General features: G+C 44.1%; 1 protein-coding gene across 1 annotated transcript in view; it reads right to left on the reverse strand.

The window, feature by feature from the left end:
• Positions 1-16,019, reverse strand: part of YWHAQ (tyrosine 3-monooxygenase/tryptophan 5-monooxygenase activation protein theta) — a 64,131-nt gene that overhangs the window by 11,186 nt on the left and 36,926 nt on the right. The window contains exon 3 of the mRNA XM_029595848.1: positions 4,889-5,012. Coding sequence (XP_029451708.1) covers positions 4,889-5,012 — 124 coding nt within the window. The remainder of the gene's footprint in view (positions 1-4,888; positions 5,013-16,019) is intronic.

Below are 16,019 nucleotides of genomic sequence, written 5' to 3' on the forward strand. Positions count from 1 at the left end.
GTATACAAATATCATGCATATTCATTGTGCCTATCCTGGAAAACCTGGCTTGTTTGTGGCTATTGAGAACCAGAGTTTGCCACCCCCCGGGGAATCATTCCATCCCCTTTATTTTGGTTGCCTTTGTCTATACCTTTGCTAATTCTGCTATATTTGAGGTGCAGAGACCAGAACCGCATACAATACTCAAGGTGAGGTTGCACCATGGAGCAAGAGGTGTTTTATTCTACATTACTTTCCTAATAATTCCAAGCATTCTATTTGCTTTCTTGATTGCTGCTGCACACTGAGCAGAAGATTTAAATATAGTATCAATGCTGATGCCTAAATCCTTTGCCTGAACGGAGACTTCCAATGTGGAACCTTGTATGGTGTAGCTATAATTTGGGTTTTCTCTCCCCTAAGTGCATTACTTTGCACTTGTCCACATTAAACTTTATTTGCAAGCCAGTCTCTCAGTTTTGGGAGGTGTTCCTACAATTTCTCAGAACTCTTATGATTTAACTTTGAATAGTTGTGTCTTAGTAAGTTTGATCACTTCAGTTGTTCAATTGTAGGTCATTTATATTAAAAAGTAGTGGCCCCAGAACAGATCCATGAGGCATGCCACTATTTACCTTTCTCCATTGGGAAAATTTACCATTTTGGCATACTGTTTTCTCTTAACCAGCTCCCAATCCACAATAGGACTCTACCCCTATCCCATGACTAAATTCCTAAGTTGCTCATGAAACTTTGTCAAATACTTCTGGAACTCCAGATACCCTATAATCAACTGGCTCACCTTTATCCATATGTTTATTGCCAGATCCTCCGCAGCAAGTATGACTGGATGTGTCTTATGGTCTGTAAGTGACCACAGTGTGCTTGTTACCATCTTGCATGGAGGGTTTTAACCCTCCATCCAAATGTCAACTTAAGGGACAAGCTGACATCTGGTCAGTTAAGCAAAGTATAGATTAAGGGTCATAACTATCTTCAAGGGGCTTCTCTTGTGTAATGCAAATTTAAGATCCTGTACCTATATGCTACCCTGTTTCCCCGAAAATAAGACATCCCCCGAAAATAAGACCTAGTAGAGGTTTTGCTGAATTGCTAAATATAAGACCTCCCCCGAAAGTAAGACCTAGCAAAGTTTTTATTTGGGAGCCTGCCCGTCGCAAAGAACACCAGAGCATGCAGCTGTGATTTTTTTACCCTACAGGATTCACAGTTAGTTGTCATCACAAACCAGCATAACCAGACAACTAATCAGAATATGATAAATGTCCATTTTTTTTTGTTCAACAATATATGTGAATTCTTCATGGAAAAATAAGACATCCCCTGAAAATAAGGCCTAGTGCATCTTTGGTAGCAAAAATTAATATAAGACACTGTCTTATTTTCGGGGAAACACGGTATGTTCACAATACATAAATTCAATCAATGATCAGTTTAAGATATGCCATACTGGGTTACACCAAGGGTCCATCAAGCCCAGTATCCTGTTTCCAACAATGGCCATGCCAAGTCACAAGTACCCAAACATTACATAAATTTCAAGCTACTATTGCATTAATAGCAATTTATGGATTTTTCCTCTAGGAACTTATCTACCATTCGTCCAGGTGATTTACTACTCTTCAGTTTGTCAATCTGGCCTACCACAACTTCCAGGTTCACCGTGATTTGGTTCAGTTCATCTGAATCACCCATAAAAACTCTCTGGAATGGTAACTCCAACATCCTCTTCAGTAAATACTTTCCATGATGGCCTTATCTTCTAAGTGCTCCTATAACCCCTCTATCATCTAACTGTCCAACTGACTCTTACAGGCTTTCTTGCTTTGGATATATTTACAAACTTTTGTGAATTTTTGCCTCAGACAGAATTTCTTTTCAAAATTCTCTTAGCCTGTCTTATCAATGTCTTACATTTAACTTGCTAATGTTCATGCTTTATCCCATTCTCTTCTGATGGATCCTTCTTCCAATTTTTGAATGAAGATCTTTTGGCTAAAATAGCCTCACACATCACTTTTTAACCATGCCGGTAATTGTTTTGCCTTCCTTCCACCTTTAATATGTGGAATACATCTGTTAAAAATACCATCCTAGAAGCACAGTAATGTCTATGCCTGTTGCACACTTTTTACCTTTGTAGCTAACACCTTTCAGTTTATTTTTTATTTTTACTTATTTCTCATTTTATCAAAGTTCCCCTTTTGAAAGTTTAATGCTAGAGCTGTAGATTTGAATTAATGACTGGAAGGGGAGCAGTAAGTAAATGTGATATGATCACTATTGCCAATTGGCTCCACCACCGTTAACGCTCACCAAATCCTGTGCTCCACTGAGAATTAGATCCAAAATTGCTCCCTCTTGTCTGTTCCTGAACCAATTGCTCCATAAAACTCATTTCATCCAGGAACTTTTTCTCTTTGGCATGCCCTGTTTACAATTACCCCAATACTGACTGGGTAAGTGAATCTCCTGTTATTACTGCACTACCAATTTGGTTAGCTTCCCTAATTTCTCTTAGCATTTCACTGTCAGTCTCACCATCTTGGCCAGGTGGACATTTTTATCAGTTGTTCATCCATAACCCTATGTACAAATAGTATAAGCTTGGATGCAAATAAAGTCCATCACAATTAATTTAAAAATCTTACAAAAAGGAGGTGTACCATAAATTATGGAACGGGAACAAGGTAGATTCCTGGGGCACACCACATGAAGAGAGTTCAATGAAGCTTTACTATGTTTACCCTCTGGTCAAGAGGAAGGAAACCACTGCAAAACTATCCTCCTTGTGCTCACCACCCTCAACTGGTCAGCCAATTCAACATGCCTTACTATGTCCAAGACCATTTATTTATTTATTTATTTAGGTGTTTTTATATACCGGGATACGTTGGGAACATCATCTCGGTTCACAAATAACTAAAACTGCAACAGGCTTTACAGAGAACAAATTAAACAGTGGAAGTAAATAATGTAAACCATGAACGACATTTGAACAGTTAACACTATAGCACCCTCCCCCCCAGGTCATCCAAAAACATCTGCAATGTTTGTGCTGTTCACACAATCGACGGAAACCGGTCCAAAATATTTTCACTAAAGAATTCTAGCATTTTTAAGTGAAACCACCGATTTCACCCCTCCATGAACAGCTGCAGTTAAATCATTTTACCAGAGAGATTCTGGGAAGCTCCCTTAAATCACAATGAATATCTTCCCTTCTTCCCCTACCACCAGATGAAAGGAACCATGACATGATGAAGCTCGAGGCAATGCAGATAAAGTAGGTTCAGAAGAAATATAACTATGCTTTATGCATCGCTGTATTAGGCAATTATTTTTAGCTCCTCTGGAAAAATATTGCTGTATTTAATTTTTGCAGGAGTGTACATGCCTGGAACCTCAAACGTTTTGGGTTATCAAGGCCAGAGTATCTTACCACAATGAAATAGACCTTAGTGCATTAAACATTTAATATAATGCAAAATCAGTTCAAGTAACACTTTAGGTTAACCAAATAGTTTTCCAAGTCTGGAGTGTAGGTATATAAGACAAAAGCTTGCTGGCTGATATGTAATTAGTATGCTTTTGTGTAACTAAATAGAAAAGCCTCATATTTCTTCAAGGTCTATGACATACAAAGTGTACAGAACTTCTGGACACTGACAACGGATATGCTTGTATAGAATCAGCAAGCTAGTAACAGATTAAGGACTAGCAGAAAGTTTTATCAAGAACTGTAGAAGCAGCAACAGCTTCTAATAGGCCATGGGAGGCAGGAAAACGTGGAAGCACCTATCTTCCTTGGTCGTGCAGGACAGAGGAAGGAGCAATGAAGAGTGGGCAAAGGGCATTGCATCTGTTGAGGGGGAAGAGACTAGACTAGTGCTTGGTATATTAGAATTAGGTAAGAATGGGAGATGGTGAGGGAGGAAAAACCTATAAGTTTCAGAGAAGTGCCAGAAGACACTGTGCAAGTTGGAACCACTAATATGGCTGATTTTTAACCTTACCTTGGTGGAGACACCTAGTTGTACAAAAAAATGCAGTACCACAAAGTCGCCACATAGGTATATTACTCTTGGGGGAATTCTTCGCACAAAAAAAAGCTTAATTCTACAAACTTTATATTGGTCAAAACAATTTACATTACATTTTAAATACAGAAAAAAGTTTTTACTTAAGAGATGCAGAATTTTAAGTATTTTGAGCAGAATTTCCCTAGAAATTCACTGTAAGTGTCCCTTCAGCTCACTCTCCCTACTTCCCTGGCCACTTTGCCCTCTCAGGCCCCAACTCTTCCACCTGCCAGTATCTCTCCCCTCCACCTCTAGGCTCAACCCCTTCCACTCTATCGCCAGTCCCAGAGTTTGACCCTGTTCTCAGTACTGCCCCTCATACGCGCACCCCCAGGCTCCCTTTTACACACCCCATATAGGCTCCCTCTCTGGCACCCACACTCAAGCATCCTCCCCCCCTCCACACAGACCATCTTCGCTGTGAGCGGAGCACACTCCGCTCGGGGCACATGGGGGCCTTCATTTTCGCCACAAATGGCACACAGAGGCTTTAATCTTCGCCGCAAGCAAAGCGTATCCCGTGGTGCGCCGGGGCCTTCATCTTCACGCGCTATATTCGTGGCATGCTGGGGTCTCTTGCCATTTTCTGCGCAGGGGGCAAAGTCTGCACTCTGCAGTAGTGCAGAATTCCCCCAGGACTAGTATATGCACCACAAATATTAAGTTTCCTCATCCCCCTACTCATAAAACTAACCCCAAGTCAGGCAAATATTGGTGATGGTGACGAGGTGGGGAAGCTAGTGAAGTTGGATCTGAAATATCCCACACTGAAGAATAGAACCCCTTTTCAGCCAAAGACTTACGTTTTCTGCTATCTCCAGATGCTACCTCAGCAAGGTATCGGTAATAATCTCCCTTCATCTTAAGATAGAAGACCTTGCTCTCAGGATTAGTTGCTTTAGGTATTAAATGTTTATCCAGCAACTCCTGAAACAAAACAAAAAAAAACAAAAAAAAGTTAGTTAAATATCCAGTACTATGGTTACATCTTTAAAACTACATTTCAAAAACAGTTAAAAGCACTGTTATGCTGACACTTTATCCTAGCTGATTAAAACAATATATTCTCTCTCATGCTAAGCAGATTACAATAAAAGTACAATATAACAGTGAAATTATAAAATCTTTAAAAAAAAATTGTACACTCCATAAATATTAGATTTAAACAAAAAAAGATTTCAGTTGCGTGCAAAAGGTTAGAATACCTTAACCAGTCTGGAAGACCATTCCAGGCCTGAGGCCCAACATAAATTGCCCATTTCCTTGTTCCTGCCAGACAAGCTTGTTTAATAGCGGGAACCTGTAAATTGTTTATCCAGTATCTCTTTAAATGCACAGGCAAATAAGGACCTTCTGACTTTAAAGCTTTAAATACCATCACTAATTTGAATTCAATACATTTTCTAATGGATAACCAATGTAGGTCAATAAGTAGCAGAGAAACATGATCTCATCTTTGGCCTCCACAAAATCAGCTGAGCAGAAGAATTCTGCGATATGGTGCTGAGTTGTGGAAGCTGACATGCCAATATAAAAGTACATTGCAGTAATCAAGCACAGTAATAAATGCTTGAATAAGTGTCTGAAAGTTTTTGTTTTGTTTATTATCTAAAATAAACCTTAAAATGTCTAATCAAATGTAATTTATGAAAGCCAGTCCACAATACATACTGGACTTGGGCCAAAAAGTCAACTGAGACTCAAAATGAAAGCCCAGCCTGCAAACTACAGGTTGAAAAAAAAAAAAAGAAGATATCTTCCCATTATTGTAAAAGAATCAATATTCTTTTCTTATAAATATTGATGCTGTCTAGAAAAAACAGAAGCTCAATGATTTTCAGACACGCACCATTTAATAAAAGGAGTGTATCAGCTACCAAAGCTAATGTACCAGATAAAGAAACTGACACAGGAAAATACATCTAATATCATCCACATACATTCAAAACATTATTGAACTCTGGTCCAATATAGAACATAATGGACACACACATATATACACACACATTATACAGAGCTACTAATAATGTAGACCCCTCTGGTACACCTGTAAAACCCCCCCCCCCCCAAAAAAAAAAACCAAACTGTGAACCATTTTTAAGGAGTCCTTAACCATCTGCAAGACCTAAGACACGAATCAAATCGCCTATATAAATAACCTGTGATCATTTTGAACTTCCAGAACAAAGATGCAAAAGGAAATCTAACTGCAGAGGCAACCCCCCCCCCAAAAACTAGACACCCCCACCCCATACTTACCAATAAACTTAGGCTCAGACCACCACATGAGCTAAATGCCTTTCAATGCCAACTGTAAAAGTACCTAGGGTCAGATCACCAGAAAGCAACACAGGGAGGGTGCATGAACTGGCCCGATTGTTCTAGAGGAAATCTGTTTAGGAGTAATTTCACCTTTTCAATCAGGCCATACCAACAGGATGTAACAAAGCTACTCCCTCATGAGGCAGGCTGCTGCTTGAGTGCACATACAAAACACACCTCAGCCTTAGCAACACATCTGAGGCAAAGGAAGCATCCTCTCTCACCCAGACATCCAAAATCCAGTAGTGCCACCCAAAAAATCTGCAAAGGAGACACTAGCTATAATGCCATCCATGAGGCATGAGCTTGAATTTGTTTTGGTAAAATAGTTGCTTACCTGTAACAAGTATTCTGAGGACAAAAGGACATTAGCCCTCACATAGGCAACATCAGATGGAACTCAGACATGGAAGACTTAAGTCAAAGTTTCTAGAAACCACATGGGGTCCCCTCTTCAGTCTCATAACAGAATTAGGTAAGTCAAAAACAGGAGCAGCCCAATGCCACAGGCTGAATTTATGAGGACTAACATCATGCTGTCCTCCAAGGACACCTCTTTGGAAAGAGGTGTCCTCTTTCTCAGAGGACAAGTAGGATGTTAGCCCTCACACATGGGTGAATTCCTAGCTACCGGCTGTCCCCCCCCCCCCCAACCCAACATAAATAGGGACCAAATACCAACTAGGTGCCAAAAGGAGAACCATGGTGATGGTAACAAGAGAGGGAGACAGCTTGAAGCCAAATAATGGGACCTAAGCAAGAGAGTCTGGTTCTGCACCTCAAAGAGATGCTGAAGGACAGATAGGCCAAACCCATCATGTAAGCCTTCCCTATCCAAAGTAATGAGATATGAATGTGTGGAGAGCGCTCTACATCACAGCTCTCCTCCTCCTGCTTGCAAGTGGGCCACCAACACCATGGCTTGGACAGAATGAGATGCAATCTGTAAGCCAACTGGATAGTGCCTGTTTGGCAACAGGAATGCCCAACCTATTTCCATCAAAAGAAACAAAGGTTGAATGGACTGTACGGGCTTGTGTCTACTCCAGAGAGGACAAGATTTGCTTGTAGTCCAGAATGTGCAGGGCTCATTCGCCTTGGTGCAAGTGGGGCAAGAAGTTGGCAGGATGGAAGTCAATCACCACCTTAGGCAGGAGCTTAGTGTGGTTTTGTGTACTCACCCTGTCATGATAAAAACAGTGTAAGGTGGATAAGTCATTAAGGCCTGGAGATTGCTGACCCTGTGCGCTAAGGTCGCAAAAAATTAACTAGTTATGTATTTAGATATTTGCTGCCGAAAATTACTGTAATTTGTTACTTATTCATTGTTTAAGATTAATAAAGTCAAAATTTTAATTTTAAACATTTTTTTTAATTAGAGAGAAGATCCAAATTTTCAGAAACTTCTAAGCCAATTGTTACAATCGCCGGTCTTACATAACTAGTTAATTTTTTGCAATTTGATTGTATTCTAGTTATTCCCGAATTTTTCAGCCTGTGTGCTAAGGTAACTGCTACCATAAATGGATCTTCCAGGTCAGGTACTACAGGTCAAGTGCACAACAGCTTAAAAAAAGGAGCTTTCATCAAAGCTAACACTATGTTGAGGTCCCAAGACATAATGGGAGGCCTTAGGGAAGGCTTCAACTGAAGCAGGCCCTGTATGAAACACCTATAGGCTGTGCAGAGATGGGTGTACCATCTACACCATGGTGGTATGCTCCAATTGCACTCAGATGAACTCTTAGAGTTTGTTTTCAAGCCAGCCTCAGATAGGTGTAGAAAGTAATCAAGCAGTTTTTATGTGGGGCAGAATGGATCTAGGGCCCTCTGCTCACACCATAAGGAAAACCTCCTCCACTTCAATCCATACAGCTTTCCTGAAGTTACCAGGACCAGAACACCAGAGACATCTTCTGAAAGATCAAATGGTTGTAACACCAACCTCAACATCCAGGTTGTGGATCTCTTAACCTGCCTTGATCTTGTGTGAAGAGACCTGGGGAAGTCTCCAGACTGATTGGCCTCCAAATGGACAATTCCCACAGGAGCAGAAACCAGACCCATCTCAGCCAATAAGGGGCTATGAGGATCATAGTCCTTGTCCTCTCAAAGCTTCAATAGTCTCTGCTACTAAGGGAATCTGAGGATACATGTACAGAAGACCTTTGCCCCAGTGCCAGGTGAGAGAATCTGAGGTTGGTTTGCTGTCTGCCTGTCTGTTCCGGCTAGGTACATCGCTCTCAGAAGCATGCCCTCGACAGAGCCCAGGACCAAATCTGTACCACCTCTTGACAGGAGAGGAACCACCAAGTGCCTCCCTGTTTGTTGATATACCCACATTGCTACCCGACTGCCCGAATCAGGACTGCCTTGTGGGACAAACTGTCTCGAAATGCCCAAAGGGCACAGCGAATTGCTCGAAGCCCCAGAAGTTTATCTGACAGCCTCCTGACCCGTCCACAGACCTTGCATATGGAGGCTGTCCACGTGCCCCCCAACCCAAGGGGGAGGCATTGGTAGTAAGCAGCACCTGAGGCAGGGAAACCTGAAAGGAGACCCTCTGCTCCAGGTTGGATAGATCCTACCACCAGGACAGAGACTCGGAGAGGCGACGACATGGACACACCCTGTCCTGGGATGCCTGCTGCCACTGACCACAAGGTCCATTGGATCCTGCACATGCACATGTGGGCCAAGGGGGTAACATGGACAGATGCTGCCATGTGACCCAAAAGACGAAGCAGCAGACAAGCAGAAACTTATCAGCTGCAGACCAAGCTCACTAGTGACGACAGGATAAGACCTTGATCGTGGGGCAGAAATGCCTTGGTCTGAACCAGGTCCAGCCTGGCCCCCATGAAGCCCAGGTGTAGTGATGGGCCGAGGTGAGACTTGCGGCAATTGATGACAAACCCCAGAGATTGCAGCACCTGGGTGGTCAGACATAAGGAGTGAAGCCCCCCCTGCTAAGTGGTGTTTTTGACCAGCCAGTCATCCAAGTAGGGGGACCATATGCACTCCCTGACAGAGGAGTGCCCCCACCACTGCCACGTATTTGGTCAAGACCTGGGAGGCTGACAAGGCCGAATGGCAACACAATACTGGAAGTGATGCTTTCCCACCACAAAGCGAAGATACTTCCTGTGACATGGGAAGATTGCAATGTGGGTGTAGGCATCTTTCAGGTTGAGGGAGCAGAGCAGTCTCCTTTTCTTAGGAATGGGATTAGGGTGCCCAAAGAAACCATCTTGAGCTTCTGAAGGAATTTGTTCAAGGCTCTCTGGTCAAGAATAGGGTATAGGCCCCCAGCTCTCTGGTGTCAGAAAATACCAAGAGTAGAACCCTCTGGCCTGCTGGTGGAGGGGTATGGGTTCCAGTGCTCTGGCCATTAGAAGGGTGGAGAGCTCTGTTAGAAGTATTTCCTGAGGAGTGGATGAAGCCCACATTGACATCCCTGAAGTTCAGCCGGTACCCTCGGCAAAAATGGTGAGAATCCACTGGTCTGACATAACATGGGGCCAGAGGTATGCAAAAATGATGCAGCCTGCCTCTGACCAGAGGGCAGGATATAGCCTGGGGGTCTGCTGCTGACAGGAACGACCTTTGGAACTAATGTGGAGTGTGCAGGTCTGCGAGGCAGAAGGATAGTATTTCCTCTGGCAATAGAATGATTCTCAAGCTTTGTCTCGAGGATTTCCTGACAGAGGATGGTGGGTCAAAGCACTAGCCGACAGATGAAGGGTTTCATGGTGGTCCTTCAGTTGAGCCACAGTGTCTGACCTTATCCCCAAACAGATTCTCACCCGTACAGGGTAGATCTGCCAGCTTTTCTTGGACCTCTGGACGAAGGTCAGAGGCATGGAGCCAGGCCATCCTGCAGGGGCAGATACTTGCTGCAGTCAGTCACTCTTGCTGTTTTGAAAGTGTCATAGGTGGATCTCACTGTTTTCCTGCCTCCAGACCCTGCTGCACTGCTGAGAACACCTCTTGTTGCTGTTGAGACAGGTACTCTGACAACTCCTGGACCTGCTTCCACAGGTTCGGGTTGTACTGTGTCATATATAGTTGGCAGGAGATATGGGTGATGAGCATAGCACCCTGAAACACCTTCTTACCCAGGGCATCCAACGTCCTGTGCTCTCTCCCTGGAGGGGCAGATGCATGTGTGCAAGAGCACCTGGCCTTAAAGACAGACCCCACCACAACCAACTGGTGTGGGAGATGGCACCTCTCAAAACCCAACACTTATTGGACCAGGTAGATGGCATCTGCCTTCCGATTAACTGGAGGGCAGACACAAGGTGTTCCCAGATCCTGAGAAGTTCCTTAAAAATATGGACTAGGACAGTTCTATTTCCTTTGGATCATCTATAAACCAGAGGAGGACCTCCAGCATTTTGTGACTGGTGTCCTCTACTGCAAGGAGCTGAAAATGGAATGGATTCAGCCATGGCCCGGACAAAGCCCACAAAGGAAAGATCCTCCTGGGGATTGCTGGAGGAGGTGACTGAAGAATATCTCCGGAGTCCTCTGAAGAGGATTCTGAGGTATTATACCCCCAGGGGTCATACGGGGCCTCTTCCTCACTAAAGGTCCCCGCCCAAGCCTTTTCGTCTGGGTACCGGGAGCATTGACAGCCCCTGACAGCATTAAAGGCACCTAAATCCCAGATGGCCCAGCAAGCTCTAGCCATGGCAAGTCTTCCTCCTCAGAGAATTCAGTAATGGGTATTGCTCCAGAGGGGAGCATTGGAGGCACTGAGGAACAGATGGTCCTCCCTGGCACCGGCTGCGTCAGAAGGATGTTCAGACGCTCTGGCACCAGCATGGGGACCAGTGGCAGTTTGATACCCTGCAGGGCTCAGAGCAGCGCCACCTGAACACTGCAGCTCAATTCCTGAAAGTCAGGTTAAGTTAGGCTGTAAGGAGGCAGAGCTTCCTTGGAGCTCTGAGGCGGCTTGGTGCCCAGCACAGTTATCAGTGGGGAATCCCTGGGAATCCCAGGTCTGATAGAGGATAATGCCTCTTCCCCATGGGTTGCTTCAATAGCAGAACCTGATGCTGCATCAGTTCTGGGGTAGTGCGTCAACGGGGACCTGTGACCATTCGCTGTGGTGAGGAAGCTGAAGATCCTGATGTCTTGAATGTAAAATAGGCAGTCTTCAATCTCCGGGTCCGCTGGGGGAGTGGAAAGGGACTGTGTATCCAAGGCTCCCCTCAGAGTCTTTGGCTCCAAAAAGCTTTTCCATCTTATCCAGCCGGGCATGACAACCCTTGGGGGTCATCTGATCACAAATGTCATCCGTGGACATCATGCAACACCCCCAGGCAGAGGATACAGGCCTCATGCAGATCAGTAATGACATGGTCCACAGGCACTGGCGGCACTGTTGAAAAGAGGATGCCGCTATGAAAATCAGCTGATGGCCAGCGGCTGAGGAATGACATGCTGGGAATTGACTGCAACGAAGGGAAAAACAGCACTGACCAGAGAAGAGGGACCCAGCACAGAAATAACAAAAATAGACCGGGAACACTAAAGAAAATACAAAGAGCATAGCTCTAACCGCAAGGCAACTTCACAGAAAAAAGGGAAACTGAAGAGGGAGCCTGCGTGGATAGTGGCATGCTGGGCATGTTCAGTATGCTGAAGTCCTAGAAGCTTTGATGAGAGTTTTCTGTGCCAGGCTCCATCTGTCGTCACCCGTCTGTGAAGACTTACCATCCTGCTTGTCCTAAGAGAATGGTGGTTTTCTTGGTCACTGAATAAGACCAAGGCATCCACACAGGGAAATGAGCCCATACTTTGGCCAGCATATGCTCCCTGGACCCTCAGGTAGAGATTGGCACTAAAGTTAACCTCTGGAGAACTTAAAAAAAAAAAAAGACACCCCCACAAACACACACACAGTTGTCTCCTGCAATGCCTCATGCAGGGGAAGACAGGATGCCTTTTGTAAACTCACCATAATGGAATTCCCCCAGGAACCTTAGCCTGGTCCCCAGTATCTGCATCCAACTGTAAACATATGCAGAGACTGCACAATTAGGGAGGATAGTCCATCCCTATCAAAGATGCAGGACTTGTGTGCTTTCCCACCTTTAATTCCGTTGGGATATCCCCAGAAGGAAGTCTCAAATTCATCCAGAAAATCTGATAGAAAAGGTTCCTCTCCTGCACCCTTGGGTTCTAGGTCTCCAAGATCACTTCACAGGAATCACAGGGGTACAAGATCCCTTGCCCCCTACAAAAGGCCTGCAGGCTCTGAAAAGTTATCCAAGGGGAAGCAGTAGCCTCTATTACCCAGGACAGGCAATATGGGCAAGATTGGTTAAGGGAAATACTTCCTGTTCCTGCATTGTAAGCTGCCATTGGCAAAGGCAATTCATCCTCCAAAAACTTCAGGCCTTCTCTGCTTCAACATGGTCACCCGAGTCCAAGGTCCAGGGGGTACTCAGCAAATCAAAGGCTACTGACCTGGAGCCCCCTGTCACCACAAACTCCAGCATCTCCCCAGCAGGAAAAAAAAAAAGGCTGCATGCCAAGCAGAATGCAGACCTCTACTCTGGGCTGCAAGCACCATTTGGTTGCCCATAAGATGCAGAGGAAAAAAAAAACAAACAAAAAAAAAACAAAAAACCATGGCCTGCTGTCCTTGACACTCCTGGAATGCTACACTGTCGCCAGCTCTCCAAACACCCGTCTGCCGAAGAAAAGTGCCTGCAAAGCATCCCTTCTGAACCATAGGCCAATCTCTGCAGTCCTGTGGCACTTTACTGACTTTATTTTTTACACTCCCATCTAGCCAGGCAAAAAAAAAAAAAATAAATTTAAAAGACCTCAGCTGCTCACAGGCAAACCTGCAGCACAGGAAGGCCTCAGCAGGGACCCAGAGAAGGTGAGAGATGCTGGGGGATGGAGGAAAGTGAAGAGAAAGGCATAAAGTTAGAGTAAGGAAGGGGCCAGCTCCCCCAAACGTGCCACCTTGTCCATCTGGAAGTCCTTCTCTATTCAGACTGCTCAGAGGGAAGATGTGAATAGTCTCCTCTGGAGCTCCACATCCTGCCACCAGGAAACAGTTGCTAAAACCTGCTCAACTAGGGTAGGAAGACTGCGCTGTCATATCTAGAGCCTGAAACTTCACACAGCTATGCCTCCATCCACAGCACAAATGTTTGTTCACCATCTGCTGGCAGCTGATATCATCCTTCATATACCTCTATGCTGAGGTCAGCAAACTTCTTAATCTGTCTCCATCTGCTGGTTGGCATGCATAACTTGTTCATATGGACTGGCCTGACTGGATGAAGAGGAAACATTTAATAGACACCTATTCTGCTACAGGCATTATTGCTCCCATAGATGCTTTATTTTCCCCTCAGGCTTTTTTTTTTTATATATATCCATAGCACACAACTTTGGATGGGGATCAAAACTATTCTAACTTAACCACTTGACTTCTTGAAACATTCAGACTTATCCTGTGGCACTGAAGGTCTTTCTCCTAGCCTCTAGGGTAACAGTGCTAACAATGCTATTTGGAAGAAACTTTTCTGGCTGTTTCCCTTGATTCTGAATAAATGAAAATCTACATGGTTAAATTCCTAGGGGGTTTTGAAATTAAAGCCATATGTGAACCTCTGAAAGGAATGACTTCAGTAGTTGTCTGCAACAGTATTCTTACTTTGCCAGATCTGTGATTTTATTGAATGCAAGTCAAACATTTACTTTCAAATTGTAAATCAAGATCATTTCAGAAAGTCAACTGGCCACTGTTTCAGAGGACCCTCATGTCATCTTACTGTTGTATGTTCACAGGCCCTGGCTGCCAGCACTTTAACCATAAGCAGCCCTGACCAACATTCTTCCTCCCCAGGCAAAGGTTTCACTGATCCAGTTCCTCCTTCAGTAGCTCATCAGCATATGAACACTTTGGAATGTCTTTGTGGTCTGAGTTCCCATTCCACCCTTACAATCTCCTGTGTGAAGATGTTATATCTGAAAAACCTAAAAAAATGTGATCAGCTTTCCTGTCCCCAGTCCTTATTAAAAGGAGATTCTTCATAAAGTTTTATAGGTTGTGCTATCCCTTGTTTTAGGCAATGAATATCCAAACAATATACAGACAGGGACAGATCTAAGATGTTAAAAATAACCATGTGCATTTACTTACTGTGCTCCATATGAAGTCCAGCCTAGCTAGAAATAAACCATGCAGTGAATACTCTAGAATCTTATGGTGATTAAACTATTAGAGGTACACTAAAACAGTTGATTACACCTGCTAAAGCTGTGCACATTTTCCCACTCCTTCCCCTGTCCTTATCATCCCTCATCTTTTTGTCTGCCCCTTTAATGAATAAATTCAACCTTCTGGTTAACAGCTCTATCACCAATTATGGCTTGCAGTCCCATTCCCCCCCCCCAGAGGAAAATGAGATCCTGGTCAGTGAAGTCCATTATACTTGAGGAACAGACAACTAGCCTTATGGGAGGAACAAACCTTCAGCACTGGAGTTATTTAAAAATAAGGCTACATTTACCATGTTTACTATAGATTAATTAAAATGGACAGATAACCAATACATGTCACCCTGACTCTAGGGTCTCATCTGCTCCATGTGCTGGCATCAAGAGATCTCTGCTCCATCTGCCAGTCACAGACCAAACAGGTATAGTGATGCAGTACTAGTAGGATATACCAGTCCCCATAATCCAGAGACAAATCAGAATTTTGCCATGAGATTTCATCTTATGAAAAATATTTTTGCCTCTTACACATCCCTGTGGCTGGTACAAGACATGTTCCTCCTGAGTCCAGTGCTTTAACATGGGGGCTGGCCCAGCACCAGCTATTTGAAGCACAAAGCCAGATGAAAATGATTAGACAGTCTAGGATCAGTCCTCTGGACCCTTTCAAGGTGAACATGCCACATGATTACCACAGCTCTTCAGGCATGCCTGAACAGCACTACAATTGCCAAAACAGAGAATAGGGGACTCAATTTTTGCACATCAGCAGACCAACAGGATGATTAAGGGAGAAGATAGCATCAAAAGAGTTCCTAGAACAGGAAAGCAGACAGAACTGTTAAGAACACAACTGGCTTGCTGATCCAGCAAATGGCATTATAGTCTTACAAGACTAGCAATCTTCTGCCAAATCAAGTAGACCAGTGGTTCCCAACCCGGGACCCATGAGACCATCCCAGGATGTCCTCCAGAAGAGATGCAAGAAGGTTTAGCTAGGCAGAAAATGAAGAGGCTGTTGCTACCTGTGATTAGTTGAGCTGCTGCCACAGGCCAGGAGCAAGAGAATGGGGCCTATTATGGCCCTGAAAACTTCACCCGAGGAGGAGCAGCAGAACAAAGCAGGGCTGTTCACTGTTCAACACTGCTGCATATTTAGCAGGGGTGGGGAAAGACCAGGACTGATTTAACCATTGAGAATCAAACCCCACTGCTGAATTTTGTAAGAATATGGGGAAAAGAGGGACTGATTGCACTATCAAACTTCACAGCCTCTGAAGAAGGAATGAACAAAGAAATGGAAGATAAAGAGGGAGATTGGGAGAGGGAAAGTACATGCAGAGATTTAATTTTGAAGTC

This window comes from Rhinatrema bivittatum, chromosome 3 (genome assembly GCF_901001135.1).
Source record: "Rhinatrema bivittatum chromosome 3, aRhiBiv1.1, whole genome shotgun sequence".
NCBI lineage: Eukaryota > Metazoa > Chordata > Amphibia > Gymnophiona > Rhinatrematidae > Rhinatrema > Rhinatrema bivittatum.